Below are 27515 nucleotides of genomic sequence, written 5' to 3'. Positions count from 1 at the left end.
ATGAAAAGGGTGGATATGGAAACTGTACATACGGACATCGATTGCCAGTTGAATGATCTTTTTAAGGCATCTTCTTTATTCTCACAATGACACTCACCTTGTTTAAACACGTCTCTGAGCAGTATGCGATCTGTTCCTGGTCTGCAAACTAAATATTACCGTCGTTGTTTATAATATAAGTATGACAGCAAGATCCTTTTCATTATAATCGAACCGTTAAACTGTAATCACTGTCAACCTAAATAGCTGGTTGACAATCGATTGCATCATCAACGTGGAAACAGTTTATTTTTTATTATACTTGTCTTCTAGTTATTTCAATCCTTATTCGACACAAGTCAAAAGCTTATCTTACATCCACAATATCTCACACTTTATGGACCTTAACTAAGATTGTGTAATTGAGATGATTGTACACCTTAATTTCTTTTCTATTGACAACAGCAATGCGACATTGAAGTTATGAACCAAACGGTTGGCCAAATACCTTGATAAACGTATATTCCTTCTAGTCTGAGGTATCTTTAAAGACTGATGAGTCATTGTTTTGTATTGCTTTTTATATCCTATTATGCTAGGTTTACATCTGGCCACGATTACCACGATGTCCCCGATTCCAGAGCATCGTGGCGAACGTAATAGAGCGTGGAGTCGAATCGGGGTGATCGTGGGGGAGCCTAACGGAACGTGGTTGAATCGGGGACATCGTGGGCATCGGGACAGATTTTTAATCAAACTTAAATTTCACCACGATTGCCCCGATTCATTTTATAATCTCAAATCGTAGGTCAAATCGCAGGAGATCGCAACAAAGCGGCTTTGTCGTGGAAGATCTTAACAGGACGTAACGGAACGTGGTGGAGCGTGGAAGCCAATCGTGTTGATCGCAACAAAGCGTAACAGAACGTGATGCAAATCGTGGGCTCGATCGTAGCAACAAAACGTGCTGATTTCGTAAGAAAGCGTAACAGAACGTGGAGTATACCATTTAATCGTAGAGCTCCCCGATTTGTAAGCCTCTGGCTAATCGGGGAGATCGTGGCCAGATGTAAACTTAGCATTATAAGTCAACAACCCACTTATGTGGTGCGGCGCACGATGTTAGATGTTTTTGGAGTTGTATTGCATGCGCATTATCAGTCTTGTGTTGTCAGGCTCGCACATGTCATTAATGTACCGAATATTAATTTGTGATGAATTTGAATGGGAAGCATGAGCAAATTTAAAGAACGCTTATGTATGGTGTGTGTTATAGTTTTGATACATCAGGCTTACACCGCAGGTGAAGTACTTTTTTGTATTTTATCTAACGCATTTAAATTGACCGAACTCGTCTGCAAAAGCATATTATTATATTATTCTTAACGCTACAATGCGACGGCTTAAGTTTTACTCACATATTTTAATCGTTCTTCAGTTAGTGTGCTTATTAGTTGAACTAGATGCTTATGCTCATTCAACATTCGTATGCTCGAGTAATCTCACCTAACATCTACTTAGCGTAATACTATTCCGGTTAAAGCAACTATATTAATGCATGTATTTAATTGATAAACATAATAGAATAACCATCGCTTTTGCTTAGATACAGCAGACCTCATATTTGATTATTTCATATATGATACGATGTTTCCTACAAAGGTCATGTACTGAACACGAAAATTTGGTTTACTAATATTATAACCTGGCTGAAAAGCGCTTCTGAATAATTTTGCAATTAAATTAGTGGAAGCTTTTCACGTTTTAAAACATATCGTTAATGTATATGTATGATATAGTAAAAACGATTTTTTAATTAGGCTCAAACGCTGTAAGGGAACATTTTAGAGCTTAACTGTAATCATTAAATATGTTTAAGGTAAACATAAACATTGACAGATTTTCTTTGTAGAGAAAGATCAACCTATTGACAGCGGCTGTGAAACAGGAAAATTTGGGATTGATTGCAGCTTAGAATGTGGAAATTGTATAAATAATACCTTCTGTAACAATATTTCTGGCCGGTGTCCGGACGGATGTGATCCCGGATGGACTGGTCAATTGTGTAATATAGGTTAGTTGTTCCATACATTGTAATATACATTTACATATCCTCGTATCAAAATAACAAAATACAAAACAACATCTCCGTTTAACCATACTTATTATTTTCATATTAGTTGCATTTTTTAGTTCCTTTCCGTCCTTTTGACGATTCATAGTTATTCATTTTAACACTATCACAGTCCTTTAAGATTGATATTTCAATCTCCACCTCCTTCAACCTTCTGGTTTTATGAACATTACCAATGTTTAACGATTACATGATTCAGCCTCGTTTTGCATCTATCACCACAGGTAGAAATTAATGAAAAACGTGTTGAAAACGGCACTTTAATATATCCATTAAGTACAATGTTTCAAAAGAGATCATCTGACAATGAATGACGAAGGCTAAGCTGTATTCCACTTTGCTCATTATTTTATTTATCATAGACTAAACCTATTGTTACAAAAGCGTACTTTGTGCATTTAGCATTCTTATGTTAATTTGACAGAATGCGCAAATAAAACGTTCGGTTTAAACTGCTCCAATCGTTGCGGGAATAATTGCAATTCTGATGGAAGATGTTACAAAAATAACGGAATATGTATAGGCGGCTGTACATCTGGGTACGACTACAACCATGATAAGACATGTAATACCGGTAAGTAAAGTAATAAGGAAACTCGAAAAACATTCATAGGAGAGAATATCTTATTAACGTATTCTGGTATTTTATTTAATGTGTGTGATCATTTAAATGATACCATGTCCCATGATCCAAGCGCTTAAGCGAGTCGCTGCAAAAAATGAAAATTTGGGATCGTTTGCATATTTATATTTTGCTTCTGCATCGATAATAACTTCTATAAAAAAATTTTGTTTCAATAACTTAATGTGATCATAGCTTTAATACCATTATTTCCACGAAGATAAGATATATCATGTTAATGGCTTTGAAAAAACTATTCAGTTAACTATGTATACATTTTATAAATTAAAAAAGCACCATGTGCCATGAAAACATGACATATGTATAATGAATCATGCAATTAAACAAAACGATGTCATGTTCCTGCACTTGAAATGTTTATTCCTGCAAGGTTTGAATAAAACGAAGTTTTTTCTCGGGGTATTAAGTTTCAACACTATCCGTGTCATTATGGAATACAAATGTATGTTTTTATTTGATGCTGTTTAATTTAGCCTGTTCAACTGGATTTTTCGGACAAAACTGCACTCATAGGTGTCACTGTTCAAATAACGATTCTCTGAATGCGTGTGGAACAACAGACGGCAGTTGTCCAAAAGGCTGCGAAGAAGGATGGACTGGTCGTAACTGCAGTGTTTTGAAAAGTGAATATTCTTTAAGTGTTACTCTTAAAACGCTCTTATGTATAGTTCTTAAAAAGGTATATACACACATGGCTATATTTACGGTGCGATATGGGGCAAGATATATAATTAAAGAGCGCATACAACAATCAAATGTCCAAAACACGAAAAATATACGCCAAAATAAAGAAAACAAGATGTGATCCAAAAGCTTGCAAAAGAGCACTCATTTCGTTCTTTAATATAGGTAATAACAGAAAAGTGAATACGATATGGTATATTGTTTCTATGCTCGTTAGTTCAAATACAATTGATTCGGCACAGGATGTCAACATATTCCTTTAAGTATTTGTCTTGATATTGGTTTTAGTGTATGTATTATTATGTGTGTTGCAAAGCATGCAGTAGCAAAGTCAAGATACAGCTTCCATTACACAAATCATTTTCAGTTGACATCATGTTTTCCTACTTAAGATGTATTGTGAAATTATATGTAAATCAAAATGCACTAATGTTTTTGCAGTAAGTTACCAGGAGTCTGGTGATTCAGTGGTTGTTGTTGCCATTTCTATTTCCGCATCAACAGCGACAGTCGTCGTACTTGCCACTGTCGTCGGAGGTTGTATCTACTGCAAAAGGAAAGATCGGTAAATAGCAATGGCAATCTGACCTACACGCATATAAAACCTATTGCTAAAGCAAAGCTTTTTATGTGTTAAGCGGAATTGTCCACGGCAAAGTATATAGTGTGTATGTTTAATAGAATCTTGTCTCAATCAACAATTCCAATCATTTGATTCAATTTAAAAAATGTTATCTGGGGATGTTAGCTGAATGTTTAAAGCGATGGACAGATTCCTTCAAAAATAAAAGAGGCAGAAAAGGAAGATGTATAAGATTCGAGAACAAAGTCCTCAAATAGTCCCCATGTTTATAAAACATCACAGCCACTTACTTAAATATTTATTCTTCCTTAGTAACAACTTAAACATCTATATCTTCCAAAAACATTGCTTACAATGTCTTCCGTTAATAATGTATATGAACATGTTGAAACACTTTTTTATTGTACTCGATAGTCTCCCATATCGTTTGATAATGCATTATACCAAGCGCTCAACAAATATTGTCAGTTTTTCTATCATTCGGACTTACGTCAGGGCCATATCTCGAAACCTATAAGAAAATATTGTAGATTAATTTAAACTATAACACTTGCCTCTAAAAATATACATTTATCTATTTGTTACGTTTTGTATTAACATTTCGTCCGCGGTATTGATCTAAAACAGACTGTTGAAGTATGTAGATAGAAATTTATGTAAGGGTTATGAAGACTATGGACAGTCAACAGAACACAAAATGTATCAAAATACTAAGTGTTTATTGATGCCTTGTAGACTCGTATATACATTTAGAATCATTTAAAAGAATTTCGAAGTTTTTGTCAGTAATTTTGAATGTTCGGCATAAATTAAATTTCATCAAGACTATGATCATGCAGATTAAAATGTTAAGGTTAATAATCAAGGGGAAATGTTGTATATATATTGTGGCTGTTAACCCGTTGATTAATGTTGATTTAGACTTGAAAACATACCCGTTCTGATAAGTTTAGATTCTCACAACATGCTATTTCGAACAATTAAAATTAAGAGATTCTATTGCCTGGTTATCTTACAAATTCAACGTTCTGGATATGTTTTAGGCAATCAACAACAGCCGACACCGAATCTGTAGGGGCACCAAGTGCGTCAACGTCAAACTCTGATGATTATATCACAAACATTGGTATTGCGAGAACAGTGAACACATGATTTCAACGAACAATAACCATACAACGCAACATAAGATTGTGCAAGCGTTTGTTAACTGTACAATGGGAAGGTTATTGAACCACATTGATCAGCAATTATGACCAATACAAGAATACCTTGCGATATGCCGTATGTTCAATCTATTTGCTTATATGTTTTATGTAATTTAATTTTTAAATAATTGTTTTAATCTAACGATTTTAATAAAAGTAAAAGTTATCCAAAATAATTATAGCTATAAAGAAAATATAATGATCCTGTCATTAGATGCAATTATTAACAGATTATGGTAAACCTTTTTAACAATTAAATCCATAATTTATTATATGTAATATTGTAGCAGTATATTATCTTTAAAAATATTCAAACGGAAAACACTCGTTCTATGATAAGTGCAACATGCCAAAATGAGACACAAATAAAGAGCAAGAAATACTGATGCAAGTTCATTACAAAATATGAGGGTCATAATTTCCATATAATGCCCTATAATGCCCACCAGAATAAACGTCATGAAGCTAGAGTATCGTTAGGTGTTTTTGTCTGCACAAACTTATTTTCACATCTCAGCATTTCATTCAGTAGCATTAAAAGTTGTATTGCAATCTGTAATATATCTCACATATTTCCATTTTGAAACAAAAACGACAAAAAGACAAAATAATTGAATATTAATATATCTAGTATATTAGGTATACAGAGTTAACGACGACATAAATGTTATATCCAGTAACTTATGGTTTATGTTATATGATATTAAAATATGTAAGATACTGATATCGCTTATCTCTCTTACTTGGGCAATTGTCAGATCTCTAACTACAGCCCTTGCGATTATACCTAAGCCTGAAAACATTATTGTATGCAATGTGTGTTTTGCTATATTTGTGTAGTTCTTTCTTTCAGGTTGCATAAACGTGCACATGTCTCATCAATGCAAACGGATCTGAGTTTAAGCTCACCAGAGCCACGATTAATTGACCCTAAACAACGGTGATCTTTACAATACACATACAACAGCCAATTCAATTCTCTTATAAAATTTTATGCTCCGATCTTAGCTTTATTCGATAGTATTATACATGAATTAACGATTTTTATCTAAAAATGAATACAATGTATATCATCGCCGAACTACTGGCGTCCGGGATACAACTGAATATAAAGGTTGGAAAGGAGCTATCGTAACAATGCCTAGCTCATCTTTATACTTTAAGACAATATACATCTTTTAAAGGCTCATAAAAGGTGACAAATCAAATTATTATGCATATAAACTGTACTCTTGCATAAAAAATGATAATTACACAGCTAAAGTGCAACGTTGTCAAGAATTATGTAAGATATGCCATTTTCATAATTGGAAGAAATGTTTACAACTTTGCAACTAACGTGGTGTGTAGCCTTTAAGCGGAGACGTATGCTCAAAATAACCTAAAAGAAAATTCAATTTAAATTATATTTTAAACAACTTTTTACCAGCAGAAAGTAACTTAGTAGATCAATACAAACGTTTTAACAATTTAGAAGAGACCTATTTTGTGAGTGATACCGGAAAACGTTGAAAATCAACGATATATTTTTGGTGACCTGAGTCAACCGAGCGCTTGCTCTATTCTGAGTAAACAGCGATGTAAATAAAGGTTAATCATGCGCAATTAATTTCCTTCTATATAACATATAAAGTAGTTGAACTTCGATATCAATTTTTACCATGATCAAGCGTATAGGCACTATTTCATCATACATCATTGGAAAGATAAATGCATTATGTTTTGAAATAAATGCATGTCATTTAATTCGATGCGTTGTAACTCAAAATGTTTACCTTAGAATAGGCACACCGGTTTTGACAGCTGTGGCGACTGCCATTTTGGGCTCAAATAGTATGACCTACATTTAAAGCCGGGAACCATCAACAGAAAAAGTAGAGCACACAAATGGCTTTTTTTCTTATTGCTCATAACTATACTTTCAATTTGATACCCAAACCAACCATTTGCAATGTATTTTACAACTCCTAGGCCGCATGCACTGATCAATGTGTGCTAAGTCTCAAGTTGACTGCATGTAACCCTGAAAACAGGAGTTCCGGTTTGGAGCTATGTGACCTAAACTGATTGTTTGTAAATACAATTGACTCGGAGGACACTGTATTTTGAGCTCAAAACATGTTGTATTGCTCATTTTTTATGGTTATGTCCAATAGCATATATATATATATATATATATATATATATATATATTGTTTTTTTATAACCTTGATTAATAAAATATGCAAAAAATATCTTAAAAATCGGTAATAATTACGGATCTTCACCTTTTATGAGCCTTTAACGAATCTGATTACATGAAAGAATCATATATATAGTTTACATCAGTTCATTAGTTTTATAGTTGCATAACATTTAAAAGTTGAAATTTGTATATGCTATACTGTTCACAGCTACATATAAAAGTTTTATTTATTTGTAAAATAAAAGCAATACTGAATTAATGGAACGAATGATTGAATGCAAATGCTCTTCATTTATTGTATTATTCAATATAAGCTTATTATGCAACGCAAACACTATTTAGAGGCTGATGATTAGTTGCTTCTCCTTGTAATGTGATAATCAACTGACGATATCTGTAATGGTCTTTAATTTTATTGAAGTTAACGAATTTAGGAAGGAAAACACCCGATGAAAGCGACGATTCGTTATTAGTTCACCCAATTGTGAAGTAACTTCAATAACTTCTCTATGCAACACGTTGACCGTCATCATCATCATCATCATCATCATCATCATCATCATCATCATCACCATCATCATCATCATCATCATCATCATCATCATCATCATCATCATCATCATTATTATCATCAGCAGCAGCTTCAATATCATCATCATGATAATCATCATGATCATCTTCATCATCATCATCATCACCACCGCCATCATCATTATCATCATCATCATCATCATCATCATCATCATCATCATCATCATTATCATCATCATCATCGTCATCATCATAATGTGAATCATTATCATCACCACCACCATCACCAAAACAAGCACAACCACCAAAAACATCACCACCACCATCATCATCATCATTGTTGTCGTCGTTTATGTTAGTATTATAATCATTAACACAATATGTAGCCACTAATTTGAACTATAATCATCACAATCATCATCATCATTTCCACCACCATCATTGCTTAGTATATGTGATATTTATGTGGGCCAACGCTTTTGTATTAGGATTTCTTTCATTAAAGACTGATATTAATTTTTGAAATCATGCGATTGTGATGAGCATGATGATGAGAAGAATCAAGTGGAGTTGGAGAAGCAAGCACGCTATATTTCTTTGGATTATATTGTAGGTTGTTCAAGGATGCGTGATGATAGTGTCATGATGTAAGATAAATACTGCAACATGGTAGAAAACAAATTCAAGTGTTCTTATTCTTTTTTTGCACTACACTTGTGAACACAATCGATCACTTTATTTTTCACTAATATTTACAATCTCTTGCACGACGGTTACATTACATTCACATCTGTGTTGGGCTCAGAACGGACTACTGATATGAAAGCGTGTCATTCATGTCATGATCATTCCAAGCGTTCATCATTGAGGTTACAGTATACTAAACAATCTCTTGCGCGACGGTTACATTGCATTCACTGCTAAAAAGAATCAAAGCGCTGAAGGCGCTGAAGATGTTCGCTATTGCATAATTCAACACGCAATTCATTTTTGAAAATCAATCGCAAGTTTGAAATGAACACACGCCATTCAACTTTATAAAGTGTGTGTCATAGCGCACGGGTCGAGTTTTGTGTGCACTTTTTATCATCCTTATTATTTCATAGAAATAACTAAGACAAAATAAAAACAACATGCTTTTTGGAAGTTCTGAAAGCATAGAAAGTATGATGAAAATGGTAATGATAACTTAATATAAAGAAAATTTGCAGTCACCATATTAAAGGAATATTTTTTTCTTATATCAAATGACTATCTCACCAAGAATATAAATTCATAATGAAAGTTCCGTGTACAAAACTTTTGATTTTTGACACCATATACAATTCAAAATATACAACAATCTTCGTATCTTGTATATGGAGGAATACAAGTATATAAACATTGCTGTTTATGCTTTACTTATTACCCGAGCAGTTCACACGGTGTCAACAACGCTAACATAAACATAGGTATAGAGCACTCATGCGCTTTTAGGCGTAGCTGTTTCAGTTTTCATCTTAGTGACTTTTACATAACGCCAACAGACACGCATGAATATTTTCGAATATTTAATAAGCTGATTCGAGATACAACCTCTGAATTTTTGCTACATCACTGCGTATGTGCTCAATTCAAAGGATGTAGCACTGTTCAGTGTAAGGAATTCCGGACTACTCTCTGTATGCTCAAACGACACAAATTGTGGCCCTGTTACAATTACGCGTTACAATCCATCTCGCAGAATTTCACTTTCGCCTCCAAGATGAGAAAACAATCATTAGCGAAATAGTATAGTGTAACGATAAGAGAAAATCGTTTAATTATCATACCACAATGTTTTCCGTACTTGGTCAGCACGTCTGGAAATCATTCCTTTATGTGTGGATAGGCTGCCATTATTAACAAGTTTGCTATTTTCAATTCAATTTTGTATCAAAAAGCATTGTTCTTAAATGTGGCATTTTCAATTCGCAATGAGATTTGTACTGACCCTCGTCATGTGAAAATGGGTCTTATTCCATATGCGCCCATCATATAAATAGCCCACTCAGCTATCACTCCTTCTGGTAAGGAGAAACATAACATATTGAGTGATTTTAAAGCGAACAGCATCGCCTATGGCCTGACTGCGCAAAAGCACATGTTGGGTTTAACAAACGCTTGCCGAAACGCATAAGACCCATTTTCGCATGACGGCGCTATTGACGTGTGATTTAAATGTGTCGAAAGAAAACTGCGTTTAAATCAAATATAAACATACGATATATTTCGATAGTGAAGAAAGATACTCATAACAAGGCATATGAGGACACATATGAAGTGCTCTCCCCTAGTATATTTTTTATTTTACTCACACTAATGTTTGGTTTGACAATGCTAACACACATTTCATGCGGTGAATATGCAGCTTACAAGTGAAAAACACAACACAATAGTTACACTTTTGTTTAATTGTATTTAATTATTTAGAAAAGTAAATTGCTAATTTTATTTCAAAGTCAGCGTATACGCCGACTACATTTTTAAAAGACATTTATTGTTATAAATATATTTAATATAATATATTAGGTTGTTTTCGGTTTTAGCGATTAAAAAGCATTTTCGAGGTTGCCTATAGTATGCCTGTAGTAATTCATGAACTCATATCCAACTGTCTATGTATTGAGAACTGTGAATATAAACAAGCTTAACCTTCTACTAACCTTCTGCTATTGCATTCGTATTATTATTATAAATTGTTTGTTATATTCGGGTTTAGCAATTATGAAACTATTTTTGTCTATCGTATCGCTGAAGTTATTGTTGAACTTATGTTCAACGTTTTATAAATTGAGAATGTAAACAAAGACCTATAGATAATATGGGTCTTTGATATAAATAAGCGTCAACTTTTTCCCAAATCTCTCATTTTACGACCTGTACTACGTCATTGAGTTGTATGCGAGAGCGTAACCTATTGCGTTGTTATAACCCGTAAACTTTCCTTTGTTTATCGACAGACGCATCTATTAATAGCCTCATATATCATGAATGCCAAAACAACCGGGAAAAAGAACCAGGTGACCAAATAGGACGCAAAACGCAAATACCATGCGACTACGACTTTTATTATGTAAGAAAGCTCCGCAATTCCTTTGAAGTCGGAGCCTTGTGATTGCTATTACTTAAATAATTGACCTCTAACTGAAGTAAGCAAAGGAAACGCAGCACCTAATTGACCCATTCCTTCTATGTGCGAAGGCAGATTGAATTTTACTAATGTATGGTTTGCCTATTATAACACACATTATAATGCGGTAAATATGCGACTAACAAGTAAAAAACACTATAATTAAACTTTTGTTTTGAATTAAGTTATTTAGAAAACAAAATTCCAAACCTTATTTCAAAACAGCAAGACTACATTTTTTAGAGAATATTATTGTTATATTTAAATGTTTTTTTTTAACAGTTTCAGCGATAATGAAACATTTTTTTATGTTGTCTATCGTATCCCTGTAATAATTGTTGAACTCGTGGTCAACGTATTATTAATTGAGACCTGTGAATATAAACAAGCGTAACCTTATACTACTGCGTTATTCTCACACGGACTCCCCTTTGTTTATCGCCAGCCTCAGATTTATGAATGAGCTGAGCGAAAATACTACGTCACGCACACGCAGCAGAAAGTGGACTATTTTAATCATTCATAAACAATCTCCTCCGCGACACGTACAATACGATCATTGTTCATTGATTCTTTTCTATAAAACACCGTTCGAAAATATTGAATGTAACACGATATTAATATAATGTTGCCATTTGTGAATACACATAATTGGAGAACTCAAACCTCTTGCATAAATTATACAACTCTTTCTTGCGCGGATACGCAAGCGGGTATTGGGTTAATCATACCTAGTCGTATCGACCTGAATTTCACACTAAGCACTTTAGACGGGCGCTAAAGCGCCCATCTAAAAACCATCGCATACCATTATATCTTATATCAGTCTATAATTATATAATAATTAATTATTATAAATTTGATATGTTTTTTTGATGTTAAGAAACCAACATACATAAATACGTCGAAGCAATGCCTAACGTCACTCAATAAAAAATATGTACAATTGTTTACATTTGTGAAGTGCGTGGACTGATTCCATCTGTGTAAATGGGCAATAAAATAGTTCCAAAGAGTTGCATTAAAACTCACAAGTTCTTGCACGATTTATCGTAAATTTAAAAGTCATATTTCTTAATTTAATGCAAGCGATCTTAAATATCCACTCAAATATACATTGAATGCGTTTGTTTGGTTTTACCTATTTGGTAGACAAAATGGCATGCTGAGCCTTACGCAGAGGTGTATATGAGAGCAAGGAACGACAACTCTGCGTGGAGATTGTAATATTTACAGGACAATAACCTAAATCCATGATCATATTAAAGTACCAATACGGTAAATACATAATGGTTCACACATAAAATATGATTAAATAGACAGAGGAATATCGAATCGACTGACTGTTATGTTATCACTTATCCGTGGAACTCGTGCGCGAATGACATTGAAACGAATTATGTAGGCCACTAAATCATTTATGTTGTTATAACTATTGAGTTCAAAAGTATCAGATCAATATTTGCGAGCTTAAACAGTACTCGAAATGTATATAAAACATAATAACCGTTAGCAAGAGTGGAAATACAGAAAAACAAAAATGATCAAGATTAATCATGTTACTCTTACAGAGTTTGACCAGTTTATTGGACCGGAACTCTTTTTCTACAATGCCAAAGAACACACAGCGGAACATTTCGTACCCATGTCAACGAATGAGACCGAATGAAACGGACCAACGCCTCATTACTATATGTAAAATAAGAGTGCTCCAATATACATGTAATATCGTACCCATATTTAAATATAATCATATGTGCAACCAATTTAGTCATTTAATTGGTAAAAGTACATATTTCGAGATAGAACCCTTGATTCAAAGTTAGCATCAAAATTACACTTTTATTTAATATAAGTTTATTAATTTCAGATATTACAAATCAGTTTTAAAAAATAAAAAATACCGATGAGAATTTAAATAATTGTTTATCTATCATATAAATTGAGATCCAAATAATCATCATGTATCATTTCTCGTAAATAAAAATACGTATATGCTCGTTATTTTAGACGCCTAATTTATTGTATTGAAATCCCAAGAAAAACAAAGCTTAAACATATAAAACGAATAAATCGAGATCCAGATAATCATCATTTATCGTTTCTCGTAAATAAAAATACGTATACGCTCGTTATTTTAGACGTCTAATTTATTGTATTGAAATCCCAAGCAAAACAAAGCTGAAACATATAAAACGAATATGTAACTGTAGTTATGTAATTTCCAGTATGCAAAAAGTTTGGTACTAATATGTTAAATCATTTTATGTGCGTCCATCATAGTCTTCCATCTGCGTTTGAATTTTATGAAATTCTATATTATTTGTTTTAAAAAGAACAAATATAAACTGTTGGTGATATCAATGTGTGGTGTCACTTACTGCAAAATACACAACATAAAGTATTGCTTATAAAAGGTTAGCATAGGGAAAGTTAGTGATCTTGCATAAAAATGTATCTAATTCCAACAAATAGTTTTGATGGAATGTTTAAACATCCGGGTATAAAAATAATTTATTATGTAAAATGGCTATAACATCATCGGAATACAAATCGGCAATTTCTGGTTTAGCACACGATTATACAATGTAACATTTTACACGTAAATGAAGTGCTGCTTTTGTCTGCTTGAGGTTTGATTAGGCAAATCGTCTGTTAACAGACAATAACGTTAACCAGATGTTATTAAATCCGAAAAAACTGGACGACAAACGGGCACATAGGATCATGCTTTATCAATTGTTTAAATGAGAAATTGTCAATAACGGCCGTATGACCAATTATATGATTTCTTGATATCTGCTTTGGCGTACGCTCATAAATCAACATAATTTTGAACGTTTTGTTTAGTTTGATATTTTGAAGTTTTTTGTTAAGGAGAAATATATGAGTCGCGTTCTGAGAAAACTGGGCATTATGCATGTGCGTAAAGTGTCGTCCCAAATTAGCCTGTGCAGTCCGCACAGGCTAATCAGGGACGACACTTTCCGCCTTAATTGGATTTTTGCTAAGAAGAGACTTCATTTAAACGTAAAAAAGGCATAAAAGCGGAGAGTGTCGTCCCTGATTAGTAATTGTGTGTAATTGTGCCTGTTTCTGCTTTTAGTAATATTACGTATCGTTACTTTAAATTCTAGTCAACGACTGCCTATTTTAAATATTTAATAGGACTATATTTAGGTTTATATCTTATACGCATAGCTTAAGTAGCAAGCTGAAATTTAAGTATAAAGAAAGACATTATGCCCATTGTTGATTTTTAAAGTTACACAAAAACTCCTCTTAGTGATAGTTATAACTTGTGTTAATAAACCTATATCAACCATTTAAATCCGTGTGTCGACGCATTCGATTCATACGCGAAGGGGTCAACAGTTCGAACATATACTTGCGTTGTGAAAAGTTCTATGAGCTCACTGTTGAACCTGTATCCACTAGTCGGTTAATATCTGGAATATAGTTTTATTTTAACGAATTTAGAGCTAAAGGCATATTACGCACTTTACCGCGGAAATTATCTTTCTACGTTTTCGTTGCAAATATAGGTGACAGGTCGATAACGTTGGCCTTAATTATGCAACTTTTATGTTGATAATTTGCACCTGTTGTGACGATACATATAATAACATTTTCAGATCAGATCGAAAGCGAGAGAAAAGAGAAACATGGATATTATTGTGTTGTTTATTGGTAAGGTCACCATTATACTCCTAAACAAGAATTTCAGATGTAATTGTTAAAGTAACAACAAATTATGAGACAAAATGATTTGCTGGGCGAAGTTCCTAACTGTATTTGTGGTATTAATATTCTTACTTCACAGCAAAATATAATTACAATGACATGCTTCTGTAATACAATTCCTAATTTAAGTATGCTTTTAAATACAACCTTATAGGTTATATTCAACAATTACACCAACGTTTAAACGTTTTACAGTTCTACTGGCTGTACCGAAAGCAGATGGGAAATGCCAACCGTTGTTAATGTGTCCGTCGTTTTGCATGACTGTTAAAGATGGATGCTATGCATGTGATTGTGGTAATTAAACCATCTACTATTTTGTCAGCTGCACTATGGTCAGATTTACCGTTGTTACTTGATAAAATTGCAAATTACTGTAAACCTTAGTTAATCATTCGTGAGCAGAACGTACTATTACTCAAATTAGGCAGTTTTAGATAGTCCGAACATTACTGCCACTTCATGTGATATAAATTTGACATAAATGTTCATATATTTTGCAAATACCGCTAAACATTTAAAATAAACGGTTAAATTATACAAAGTAATAAGATTATAAACATGTTAACGCAAGCGTCCTTGATATCCAATATACCAAGCAACTTTATTGTGTTGGTTGAGCGACAATTAATGCACTACATTAGTTGCATACAAAAATCAAGAATATATCAGCGTGTTGTTTGAACTGTTTGTTTGTCAGATACCAATTCGTTATACTTTGCAATTTTTAATATTGTTATAAGAACAGTGTTGATTTAGAATTAAAGAAAATAAAAATAAAGTTAGCCATATTCAGACCGAATACCTTGGACAGCGATTTACGGCGGCATAAAGGGGACATAGGAAATATTTTATTTAACTATTTTCTATGACGTGCGCACGTCATAGTTATGACGTGCGCATGTCAAGGCTATGACGTGCGCACGTCGTAGCTATGACGTGCGCACGCGATAGATATGACGTGCACACGTCATAGTTATGACGTGCGCACGTCATAGGTATGACGTGCCCACGTCATAGCTTTGACGTGCGCACGTCATAGTTATGACGTCATAACTATGACGTGCGCACGTCAAAGAAATAGTTAAATAAAATATTTCCTATGTAATATTATTTAACTATTTCTATGACGTGCGCACGTCATAGTTATGACGTGCGCACGTCATAACTATGACGTGCGCACGTCATAGCTATCGCATAGGCATAAAGGGGGCATAGGCAATATTTTATTTGACAGTCTCTATTAGGGGCATAGGCATAAAGGGGGCATAGGCAATATTTTATTTGACAGTCTCTATGACGTGCGCACGTCATAGCTATCGCGTGCGCACGTCATAGCTATCGCGTGCGCACGTCATAGTTATGACGTGCGCACGTCATAACTATGACGTGCGCACGTCATATCTATCGCGTGCGCACGTCATAGCTATGACGTGCGCACGCGATAGCTATGACGTGCGCACGTCATAGAGACTGTCAAATAAAATATTGCCTATGCCCCCTTTATGCAACTGTATGACGTGCGCACGTCATAGCTATGGCGTGCGCACGTCATAGAGACTGTTAAATAAAATATTGCCTATGTCCCCTGTATGCCACCGTAGCGATTTGATAATAAATATAAAAATCTTATTTCGAAAAATCTTGTCACGAAAAAGCAAACTTGATACCGACATTTTTTTTTTCAGAAATCTATCATTAATATGTTATGTATAATGATAAGCGATGCCTGATAATCCCCGCCGACTTTCCCGTACAATAGAAGCTGGCGGTATTGTGCATGATTGCTTGGGTGGTAGTTGTTGCTCTCTGATAGCTGTGCTGCATAAACGCACTAAAACGCGATCCTGGTGGATCTTATGAATAAATCATCCATCTAAACAACTAGACATTTACAAACTACAATAAATAAATACTGCACTATATTGGTTATTTTCATTAAGGTGTAATACTTACTTCATTAAGGTGTATTACTTACTACTACTAATGAAATGTTTAAAACATATTCTTTTTTTAACTAACACTGACATGTTACAAAAACTTTCGACTCGATGTTTATTTACTTTTAAGGCCAGTTTGTTATTATTGACAATACAATTGATAAAAGAAAAGGTGTTTCAAGTTACAAAAAGATATATTTCTAGGACACACAATTTATCTGTGAAATGTTATCGCCTCAAAAGGCAGATGAAAGTGTGTGCTAGCTATTCCCCTTCTATCACTAGCTAAACAGATAACACATTATATATAATATCTAACAAAAAGATACTTTACGAGAAATTTGAGATATTTTTTTCAAATTATCAAAACGTTTATGAATTTCATCCACATGTAAAGTGTTAATTTGACGTACAATGTGTGTTCAAAACAAAATACACTTCGCCTAACAGGAAGTTTCAACAGTTTCATGCAGCATGCAACGCTCAACATGGATCAAATAGAAAAGGGTCAAGGGTCACAGACCGGGACTCAGCTAAGCACATACACTTCCGGCTATTCCGGCACGGACATGGGGTTGGGTAGACTGCTTTCTCCTCAGACGGGAGTTGAGAGCATGGTATTTTTTTTGTTATATTGTTTACTTAGTACTGCGGAATCACGTGTGTCATTTTTAACGTGAAGCTATATTTTTGGCACGTTTAAAAAGATTAATGACTTTTGCATAACACTTTTCTTTGCTCTTTTCTTTTAAACTTGTTGTGTATTCTTAATATAATTTTATTTAAACGTCTTAACTATTATTTCGGAACGACACTATGAAAATGACAAAAATAGTTCAATACCTATTTTTAAATGATTACTATAATACTATGATGATGATAATGATCAAAATAATACTAATGATTATTGATAATGATGATGATTATAATGATGATGATCATGATGATGATGTAAGGGAATATAATGATCATAGAAATAAAAATAGTACAATTAACATGAGTTATAATAATAATAATAATAATAATAATAATAATAATAATAATAATAATAATAATAATAATAATAATAATAATAATAATTATAATGATAATAAATAATAATAATAAACAATAATAATTATAATAATAATAATAATAATAATAATAATAATAATAATAATAATATTATTATTATTATTATTATTATAATTATTATTATTATTATAGTAATAATAATGATAATAATGATAATGTTAATAGTGATGATGATGATGATGATGATGATGATGATGATGATGATGATGATGATGATGATGATGATGATGATGATGATGATGATAATTATAATGGTCACGCCAATAATGTTTATATTTGATTTAAGATAAGGCCTGGCGTAGGATCTTCAGGAAACGTACAATCCCTTGGTCTTAACAAACTGCCGTTTGCGGCACCGGATGTGCAACAACAGAATTCCGCGATGATCAGTAAACATTTCGCGTTCATATAGATATACGTAAAAATATTAGTTAAATGAATGTAGTACATATATACTCTATATGGAGTTCTATTATCAATTTATAAACGTTCTATCAACGTTTATGTATATGTTATGGTATATGCAGGCCTCAATAATATATGTATAGACGTCATATATACTTATTTTTGTATAATGATATTGATTCAGGATATAATGGGATGTCGCCGCAAATGGCACCTATGCCAGGGATGAATTGTCCTCCGATGGGGAACCTTTGCCCTTCTTCATGTTGGTCAACTGATGTCTTAACAGGATGCATCAAGTGTTCGTGTGGTATGATATACATATAATGTATAGGATTATAACAAAATAGATAAAATAGATAATACGAGCTACACTAATGTCTTTATTGCAACGCTTGATAATTAATATACATGTATATCTTATTGAAAGTTAACTACGGCATGGATTGTCTTTTTGTAGAAATGAACGTTGCCAATTCCATAAAACCAAAGTCAACAACATCCCCTGTGACAGCACAAAATAACAGCAACTCAGAATCAACACACGCAGTGCTCAGGCCTACGCTTCAAGTACCAACCCGCCCGCCAGCATCAAAGAATAACATGTCAATCGAACCAACAACATCAACAGTTCATCCTTCCCTCAAAGGTACCTTTTCAACAAAACAAGTCAATCAGCAGATCCCATTTGCACAAACCATTTATCCAACTTTGAAGCAACCGTTCGATAATCTGTCGACACAAACAGCAAATGCACAAAAACAACAGACGCCAGTATCTCCAACCAGGAAATGGCACCACTTTAGCACAGCGCTGATTCCATTTTCTACAAAAGAACCATTCGAAACGAATGAGGTTCTCGAAAAGCCGTTTACCCCTAACAGCTCATTAATAATCAAAACCTACCCAATGACAGGACCAACGAACACAATCCTGTTGAGTGAAGCTGATACTATGATCACTGCGTTTCCACCAAGCCCTGTCCACAGGTTGACCTCAAATAGTGCTACAACAACCACAGCTCTAAGCAGGGCTCATCCCTCAAGGCCTACAGACACGATTCTGTTCCGTGAAGCTGACAGTACGAAAACCTCTTCGGTTTCACTAATCCCTTCACAACGTTCGTCGCCACATAGTTTTCCAACAACAACAATTCTAAGCAATACCGATCCATTGGTAGCTGCCATTCCTTTAGACACCCTCGGAAACACAGACCACAACAATAATAAGAATGCCATTAACCATTCTGGAATGGGTTTTTACAACAACAGTAACTCTGGAAAGGGCTAGTATGAATTCCTTACGTGGGATTACTGTAGAACAGTTTTGAATAAATCCTGAAGGAAATGCATCTGCACGAATTTTATTTCGGATATTTTTGAAGAGGTGCACGAGTTTTCTTAACATGTACACGTAATGTTATAAATGCGATACAGTTCACAATATTCCGTTCTCAATAAATGTATTCATGTACGATTTTTATTTACGTATAGGGTGTGACTTTAGTGTATGCAATTATTATTCTCATATTGTCCAAGACTAAAAATTAAGCTATTTATTTTATTTCACATTTATGTCTTGTTCTGAGAAAACTGGGCATGATGTATGTGCTCAGTGTCATTCCAGATTAGCCTGTGCAGTCCACACAGGCTATTCAGGGAAGACAATCTCAGCTTTGATGGTATTTTTAGTTTCAAGAAAGTCCCTCCTTACCGAAAATCAAGGTTAGGCGGACAGTGTCGTCCCTGATTAGCCTGTGCGAACTGCACATGCTAATCTGGGATGACACTTTACGCAAATGCATTAAGCCCAGTTTTATCAGAACGCGGCTCATTTGATCATTGTACGCGTATCATTGGTGTAAACCAATTAACATTAAAAGCTGTTTAGTTGCATTTGCCATACAGTCAGAAATGTTTACCGCACTACTTTTCTGTTGGGAGAGCAGCAGCAGTCCATATAAATACTTACTACAAAATATAATAAAACAAACAAAACAAGTCATTGGAAAAGGATATTTAAAACATGTGCAGGTGTTATGGGATTTATGATAGTATCATTATATAGTTTCGATTTATGCAATTATAATTATTGAAAATGCTGAAGACTCAAATTTTTTTAAATTGCTAGATGGCTAGTTACATAACTTTGCTTTTCATGCAAATTCTTGTATTGTTTGATGTTTTTTTTGCACAGAACCATCGAAAAACATTATGTTGTTTGTGGTTAAGTTTTGCCTATATTTCGAAAAATTGTACAGAGTGGTTGACAAATGAGATTACAAAAGAAAAATTTTACTTTATTATGACCGAACATTTCGCCCCCAGGTAAGCTGAACGGCCGAAATCGTTTTTAATAAATATATTTTTCTGACCACAAACCGACCATAATTAAACATGACCGCAATGGAATATGGGATATACCCAACAACATTGAAGGAAAATATGCGTTAATTCATTATTTATAACGCACCGATATGAAATTGCTTTAATCTTTAATTCGCAAATCAATTTATTTGGATTTATGGTAATACCAAAATGCATACGAAAGGATTTAGTATTTTTCACAAAATGTATTTAGATAATGGATATTTGTGATTTAATACTTTTAGATACGAGGTGAGCTGTGACATTAACCCAGTTTATATCGCGATAGCTAGTGAATCATGTAGAGTAATTCTTCTGGTACGTGTGCTTTACAATGGGACCATTCTGTTTGTAGCAAATATGTATAATACTATACAGCTATAATATGATTTGAACACTATATTAACGTGAGCTTCTATTGAAGATCGCTGAATCGGTGATACTTAAAGGACATTTAGAACCCGGAGATACGCAAATAGTATGTTACTACTAGAGTGCTCTAGTTACATCTTTAATATGTAATTAACCTTTAAGTCTGACCGTGATCGTCAAGACAGCTATCTGTCGGGGAAAAGTGAAGAATTGTTTGACGTGTTTGGCTTATTTAGAAACTAAGACCTCTGAGTAAAACTACATGTGTCAAAGTTTTGAAAGTTAACAGGTATGGAAGTGGGTTTGCCTGTGGGGCTTACATTGTTGATAGGCTCATAGTTCATTTTCATGTTATATGGTCAAATGACGATTGCAACAATGTTCTTCTTGAGAAGGTCAAGAGGTAGTTCTAGCTTTACGGGCCTATGTGAATATTTTAGGAGGAAACTATTGAGTGATTTTCTGACTCTCAATCATGTGTTCATGTGGTAAAGGTAGGAAGTTCTAATGTTGAGTTACATGATCTAGGCTTATGATCATGCATATTTTGGTACAACTTTAACATCCCTCTGAGCATTTCAATGATCTCTTCTTTTTAGTCCATATATACCATCGGCATAAAGTTTTAGATTAAATGGATCCTTCTGAACTCATTTGAATCCCCATACATTCTACCTTAAATGGCGAATACATACTCAGCTAAACTGGACAACTTTACAAAACTGGGTATTTTCTTTGCATAACATGACCGCATTCAAAATGCAACTAGCCCACAAGCAAAGCTAGTCAGAGTGAGTACTTAACAGACACGTTTGCCATATTTTGCGCACATTTTTATATACTTTGTGCAAGCTTTCGTTACAGTCGTAAAAGCTAAAATGATTTTATACTGGAGGCCCGTGTTAACACTTTTCTGTAACAAAGTGATAGTCAACTACTTAAAGTAAGTTTAACTGTATTTCATAAAAAAGCGGGTGCCATACGCTAATCCGCATTTTGAACATTTCTACCAGTTTTCATTCAGCAATTACTCAGTGTAAGAAGTTATTCCTTAATTACAATATAGATAGATGCCTTACGTTTGCACTGTCCATTGTTCATACTTAAGCCCGCGTCACAAATATGTCCGAATTCAGCACACGAGCCGTGAACGTGATGGCATACGTTGCAGTGGCATTCCATGGAACAGTTAGAACCATACCGCCTTGTTTCACAAGCTACAAATGTTGGCCATATACAGTTCAGACTTTGTTTGCCTGAAACACTATACTTACACATACATGTATGCCAAGAAGTTAATTAATCATTAAATAGACAAAATGCAAAAATCACAATTGCGATCTTATAAAGGTCCGGTTAATAACACGTGCTACAATATTTCAGCCGGACTTAATTTAGCATGTAATGCGCAGATATATAGAAATTGAGATAAGTGACTTATCGGAAAATATTATCTTTTCTTTATGACACATACAAGTTGAATCGAAATTTCACAAATCCTTACAGTTTATGCACCTTTAAACAAACAAAATCTGGAAGAAGAAGGAGAAGAGAAGTTTCATTAGCACGGAATGACTAAAACAAAACGGTACAGTACAATAGTACATACAACACAAACACAATTTACTAAATAAAGGAGTAAAAACCTACGAAAGTTCAATGAAAAGCTTTCATGGTTTTACGTGTTCTATAAGTGAGCAATCTTCACCTAAATTCTTGACGTAGAAACAAAATGAAATTACATGCATAATTTCCATGTTGCCATCTGTCCATGTTTCAAGTTTCATTAAAATATATGAAGAACTTTTAAGGTTATCGTAGGATCCAGAAAAGTGTGACAGACTGACAGACACACAGAGCGCAAACCATAAGTCCCTCTCCGGTTTCACCGGTAGGGGACTAATAAAAAGCAACTTGCGAGCACTGCACGAGTCTCCCCTCCAGCCATCTAGACAACCTTCTTTAGTAATGCTCTCAAATGATCCATGCATGCAATGACATTCATTAGAACATCTCGGCCCATATCTTCCTACAGGTCAATCAGGCATATAAAATAATTAAAATGTTAATGCGTTTGTGTCGTTTGGTATGTAGGATAATATCATAGTTATACATGGAAGTAAAAGGTAGATAAGTGTTTTCTAAAAAATTTAATACAACATTTGATCAAAATTAAACCAGTTAGTAGGATTTCAGCCTATTGATATTGTTGATATATAAATATTTATGTTCATCCTTACAGTATAACATCTACGCTGCATAGGATATATATATATATAGTTTTTATATATATTTGTTTCGACCAGTATTTAGATAATATGTAGTTCAATGATACGTCATACACAATGAGGACGTTCGCAGTATTGAAAATAAACTTTGTGATATTAACGTTATGCGTTTGCATTGGTTGTAAGCCTTTAAAGTCATGGACATAACTCATAGGCATATAATATTAGTTTAAACAACACATAAAGTTGGCAGTTAGATAAATACTAAATGCTCTGAAATGAAATATTAGTTCGCTTCGCGCACATTATTTTTTTGTAAACCTGATTGTGTTTAATATAATTTTCTTATTTACTTACTACACCAAGTATTTGAAATTTTTGCCAAATTAGTATTGTATATGGTATATTTACATTTAACTAAATATTTCATTTAAAATACTTTAAACAAACAAAATCTGGAAGAAGAAGGAGAAGAGAAGTTTCATTAGCACGGAATGACTAAAACAAAACGGTACAGTACAATAGTACATACAACACAAACACAATTTACTAAATAAAGGAGTAAAAACCTACGAAAGTTCAATGAAAAGCTTTCATGGTTTTACGTGTTCTATAAGTGAGCAATCTTCACCTAAATTCTTGACGTAGAAACAAAATGAAATTACATGCATAATTTCCATGTTGCCATCTGTCCATGTTTCAAGTTTCATTAAAATATATGAAGAACTTTTAAGGTTATCGTAGGATCCAGAAAAGTGTGACAGACTGACAGACACACAGAGCGCAAACCATAAGTCCCTCTCCGGTTTCACCGGTAGGGGACTAATAAAAAGCAACTTGCGAGCACTGCACGAGTCTCCCCTCCAGCCATCTAGACAACCTTCTTTAGTAATGCTCTCAATATATATATAGTTTTTATATATATTTGTTTCGACCAGTATTTAGATAATATGTAGTTCAATGATACGTCATACACAATGAGGACGTTCGCAGTATTGAAAATAAACTTTGTGATATTAACGTTATGCGTTTGCATTGGTTGTAAGCCTTTAAAGTCATGGACATAACTCATAGGCATATAATATTAGTTTAAACAACACATAAAGTTGGCAGTTAGATAAATACTAAATGCTCTGAAATGAAATATTAGTTCGCTTCGCGCACATTATTTTTTTGTAAACCTGATTGTGTTTAATATAATTTTCTTATTTAGAAATTTTTGCCAAATTAGTATTGTATATGGTATATTTACATTTAACTAAATATTTCATTTAACTGAACTATGATGATGCCAACGCCTTATAAGAATACGTTACTACAATCACATTTTTCAATTCAGTAATCATTTTGCAGATGCACCTCGTCAACTCGGATATACACTGCTTACTTTGTACTGACAGATAAAAGCATGCTGGGATTCGGAGTACGAGAATGATTGTTCAATTCACAACGACGACCAAACGCAGACGACTCCTATCAACACTATCAAATGAAAGTAAGGAAGGAATGATAACGATATACTTGTGTGTACTTTGAATAAATGCGTTATTTTGCCCATAACCTCAACATGGTAACAAACACAAGTATTGTATAATAACACATACAATAAAGCGATCATTAAATCACTGCGATCAACATGTTGTGTTCTATAAAACACGTACACCTCCATGTTTAAAATAACTTAAGAAAAGTGGCAGTGTCGCGAGCCTTTCACCCGTCATCCATACATTGTTTTTATGTTCGCTTTTGCAACGAAAATATAAAACGAATGTACGCTCTGTGGGGCGATATTATTATAAATCACACGTGTGATCGACGATTACCAAGTTTCATAATAAAGCAGTGCGACCATGAATGTTTTAATGTTTGAGTCCTTTTACGTTGCACATATTTCTTTGGAACTATATCCATCCTCCTCGTTAAATTATTAAACACCACGAGTACCGCGATGGTGGAGGAATTACGAAATAGGACTAGCGACTCATTTAAGTACACATGCTCTTCAGTAACAATAAAGCTTATGTATACAATAACATATACGAATATTTATTTCTAGGTGATATTAACAAAATGTCCGTTTACATCAGTTTTTATGTAAATTATTATGTTTGAAAATTACGCTAATTTTCATAACTTAAGTATCACTATCAAAATCATGTTAAGTCTTGTCTCAGCGTACATGCATCGATCGGTTTGTCCAAAAACTCGAATACGTTCCACATGATGAATCACGGGTAGATCGTATGTATATGTTTTAGCCTGCTTTTACACACCAGCTCAAATTATGCAAAGTTAAAACGAGGGATTCGTTCATGGTTTGATACATTTACAATCATCAGAAAATTTATTAAAAAAACAAAACAACTTATGTTTTGTTTATGAATACCTTAGATAAAAGGTTTTGTGAGGAGTGGTGACTCCATGATCTAGCTGATTGCCTATAACGACAGTAACAAGTTTAAAGTGAAAACACAATGTAATTAAGATGTTAATAGTTTTACTTTACGCATGGAAAAGGTATGCAACCCTAGGGCACAATTACAAAACACAACACAGGCTGTAGCTGATTTCAAAAAAACATATTCCAAGTTTCAAATCCATGACCTGTAAAGTTTGAATGTTGCAAGACACTACAATAAACTCTAACTCTTTTTAAACACAAATGCTTTTATTTTTGAATGATGCAACTCAACTTCTACTTATGTATGCATCGAGGCTCACTTTAAGAAGATATCTTGGTTTAAAGTTACAGCATTTGATGTGAATACCATAGAACTTATCTTTGAAACCACTTTTGAATGTTAACTTTTCACTGCTTTTAACTGCTAACCCTGAAGTCAGGTCAATATACATTCTGATCCCCCACAACTTACTAAACCAAGTATTTGAACTGATCCTGTAAGATAGAAGGTACTTTACAACATATCAAAAGTTTACATAATCGGAACTTCGCAATTGTTTTCCAAGATGGCTGCCAAAAGCTATTAATGATATTATCTATGTAACTATCCACACAAAGTTGATGATATTGGTGTCTATACCTAGGTTTCTGGAGGCAATAAAACACACCAAGATCTTAAGACATAGTGAATTATGTTACACACATAATGGCGTCAAAAATCGCCACCGACAAAATAAGGACAACAAGTCCATTAATTTTGACTTTAACGTTATGATAGTAATGTTTACCGCCATTGTTTGGGAGACAAGGAACGCGTTGATTTGATGGTTGATATCACTAACCACTGAAATAATAATGATATCAAAATTATGGCATTCAGCTGTCCACTTTCATTTGATTTACAATCACCTTTGTCCATAACATTTGTCTCAGAGCGTTACGTTGTCGGTGTCGTCGTCGTCCTCCTCCTCAGTACCAATCTCTTTTTAAAATGTTATCAAAACGGCTCTCCGCCCATGTATAATATTATTAAAACAAACGACACTTTACCTACATGTATGTTAAAATGGACAAGCACCTTTGAAACAATTGAATTAAAGGACTGGAACCATATTTTCGAAAAGCCATTTTCTATAACCAAAGATTCATCACTACAATCGTTTCAGTATAAAATTATACTCCGAATAACATGTATTGGTACAAACTTTTTTTGAATAAAATCAATTATATAGCATCTGCAGAATGCTCTTTTATGTCATAATAAACATTATGCCGGAAACAATCGAGCACATTTTTGAGTGAATGTGAAAAGCACAAGTGTTCCTCTCAGTCTTGCATTCCTTCTCACTAATTTTTGATATACTTGTAAAATGAATAAAATTAAAAACCCACCGTTATCGCAGCAAAATCGTACTTTGCAATCCAGTGAACTATTTTAAAGTAAATTAATGCCATCTGAAATCAAGATTCTAACGTTATAACTTCAAATGAAGAATTGGGTATTTTGCTAAGTCTGTATCGTTAGAAAAGTGTGCCTTGTATAATGTATCCCTATATTGATAACTTCACAACATGTATCAAGTGGTATGTTGCTATTTATGAAATTATTTTATTACTCTTATTATGTAACTGTGAGCACTTGGCGACTAAGCAATACTGTAAATTTTGCGTTGTGACATGCATAATTTAGACATATTATTTAATACTTTAAAAGATACTCATGTATTGCTATTATGACAGTTCTTTTTAGTATGCAGATATTAGCACTTGACTATCTTGCAAAATTGTAAATCACGCATTATGATCTTCTATAGTTATATATACTATTGTTGCACGGTGTGGAGGGGGATTTCCTCGACCACCACAATCCTATTGACGAGGTAAGTTAAA

The 27515-nt window shown here is 33.7% G+C and overlaps 2 protein-coding genes and 1 long non-coding RNA gene across 7 annotated transcripts; 2 read left to right on the top strand and 1 right to left on the bottom strand.

Annotated features, from left to right (window-relative positions):
• The first annotated feature begins 382 nt into the window (after positions 1-382).
• Positions 383-6116, top strand: LOC127878093 (cell death abnormality protein 1-like). 4 transcript variants are annotated; one of them, XR_008048736.1, is made up of 6 exons: positions 383-518; positions 1892-2053; positions 2538-2687; positions 3230-3379; positions 3882-4005; positions 5067-6116. XR_008048736.1 is itself a non-coding variant. In XM_052424516.1 (6 exons), the coding sequence occupies exons 1-6, from the start codon at positions 1204-1206 to the stop codon at positions 5173-5175; spliced, it is 711 nt and encodes a 236-aa protein (XP_052280476.1). In that variant the 5' UTR covers positions 1010-1203; the 3' UTR covers positions 5176-6116. The 4 variants fall into 4 exon arrangements, 2 of the variants coding, with proteins under 2 accessions (XP_052280476.1, XP_052280475.1); XR_008048735.1 differs by lacking the exon at positions 383-518 and adding an exon at positions 540-954; XM_052424516.1 differs by lacking the exon at positions 383-518 and adding an exon at positions 1010-1282 and having other exon boundaries at positions 3945-4005.
• LOC127878094 (uncharacterized) lies at positions 3259-22213 on the bottom strand. The gene is made up of 2 exons (XR_008048737.1): positions 22076-22213; positions 3259-3987 (listed from the first exon to the last, which is right to left on the bottom strand). It is a non-coding gene; the product is annotated as an uncharacterized LOC127878094 (long non-coding RNA).
• On the top strand, positions 14636-19731 carry LOC127878092 (integrator complex subunit 6 homolog). Of its 2 annotated transcripts, none has more exons than XM_052424512.1 (6): positions 14636-14785; positions 15035-15136; positions 17230-17396; positions 18140-18242; positions 18437-18568; positions 18719-19731. In XM_052424512.1, exons 1-6 carry the CDS (start codon positions 14761-14763, stop codon positions 19546-19548), a joined length of 1359 nt encoding a protein of 452 aa, XP_052280472.1. In that variant the 5' UTR covers positions 14636-14760; the 3' UTR covers positions 19549-19731. The 2 variants fall into 2 exon arrangements, with proteins under 2 accessions (XP_052280472.1, XP_052280473.1); XM_052424513.1 differs by having other exon boundaries at positions 14637-14785; positions 18443-18568.
• Positions 22214-27515: the final 5302 nt, after the last annotated feature.

Source organism: Dreissena polymorpha, chromosome 4 (assembly GCF_020536995.1).
Source record: "Dreissena polymorpha isolate Duluth1 chromosome 4, UMN_Dpol_1.0, whole genome shotgun sequence".
In the NCBI taxonomy this organism is placed as follows: Eukaryota; Metazoa; Mollusca; class Bivalvia; order Myida; family Dreissenidae; genus Dreissena; species Dreissena polymorpha.
This window is presented reverse-complemented; position numbering and strand designations above follow the sequence as displayed.

Excerpts from the sequence above, each read along its gene's own strand:
- LOC127878092 (XM_052424512.1), top strand. The coding sequence starts at position 14,761 with ATGGATATTATTGTGTTGTTTATTG. Across the intron at positions 14,786-15,034 it reads TATTATTGTGTTGTTTATTG|TTCTACTGGCTGTACCGAAA; the intron begins GTAAGGTCACCA and ends AACGTTTTACAG. Across the intron at positions 15,137-17,229 it reads ATGCTATGCATGTGATTGTG|GAAGTTTCAACAGTTTCATG; the intron begins GTAATTAAACCA and ends TTCGCCTAACAG.
- LOC127878093 (XM_052424515.1), top strand. The coding sequence starts at position 1,204 with ATGGGAAGCATGAGCAAATTTAAAGAACGCTTATGTATGGTGTGTGTT. Across the intron at positions 1,283-1,891 it reads ACATCAGGCTTACACCGCAG|AGAAAGATCAACCTATTGAC; the intron begins GTGAAGTACTTT and ends TTTTCTTTGTAG. Across the intron at positions 3,380-3,881 it reads TAACTGCAGTGTTTTGAAAA|TAAGTTACCAGGAGTCTGGT; the intron begins GTGAATATTCTT and ends ATGTTTTTGCAG.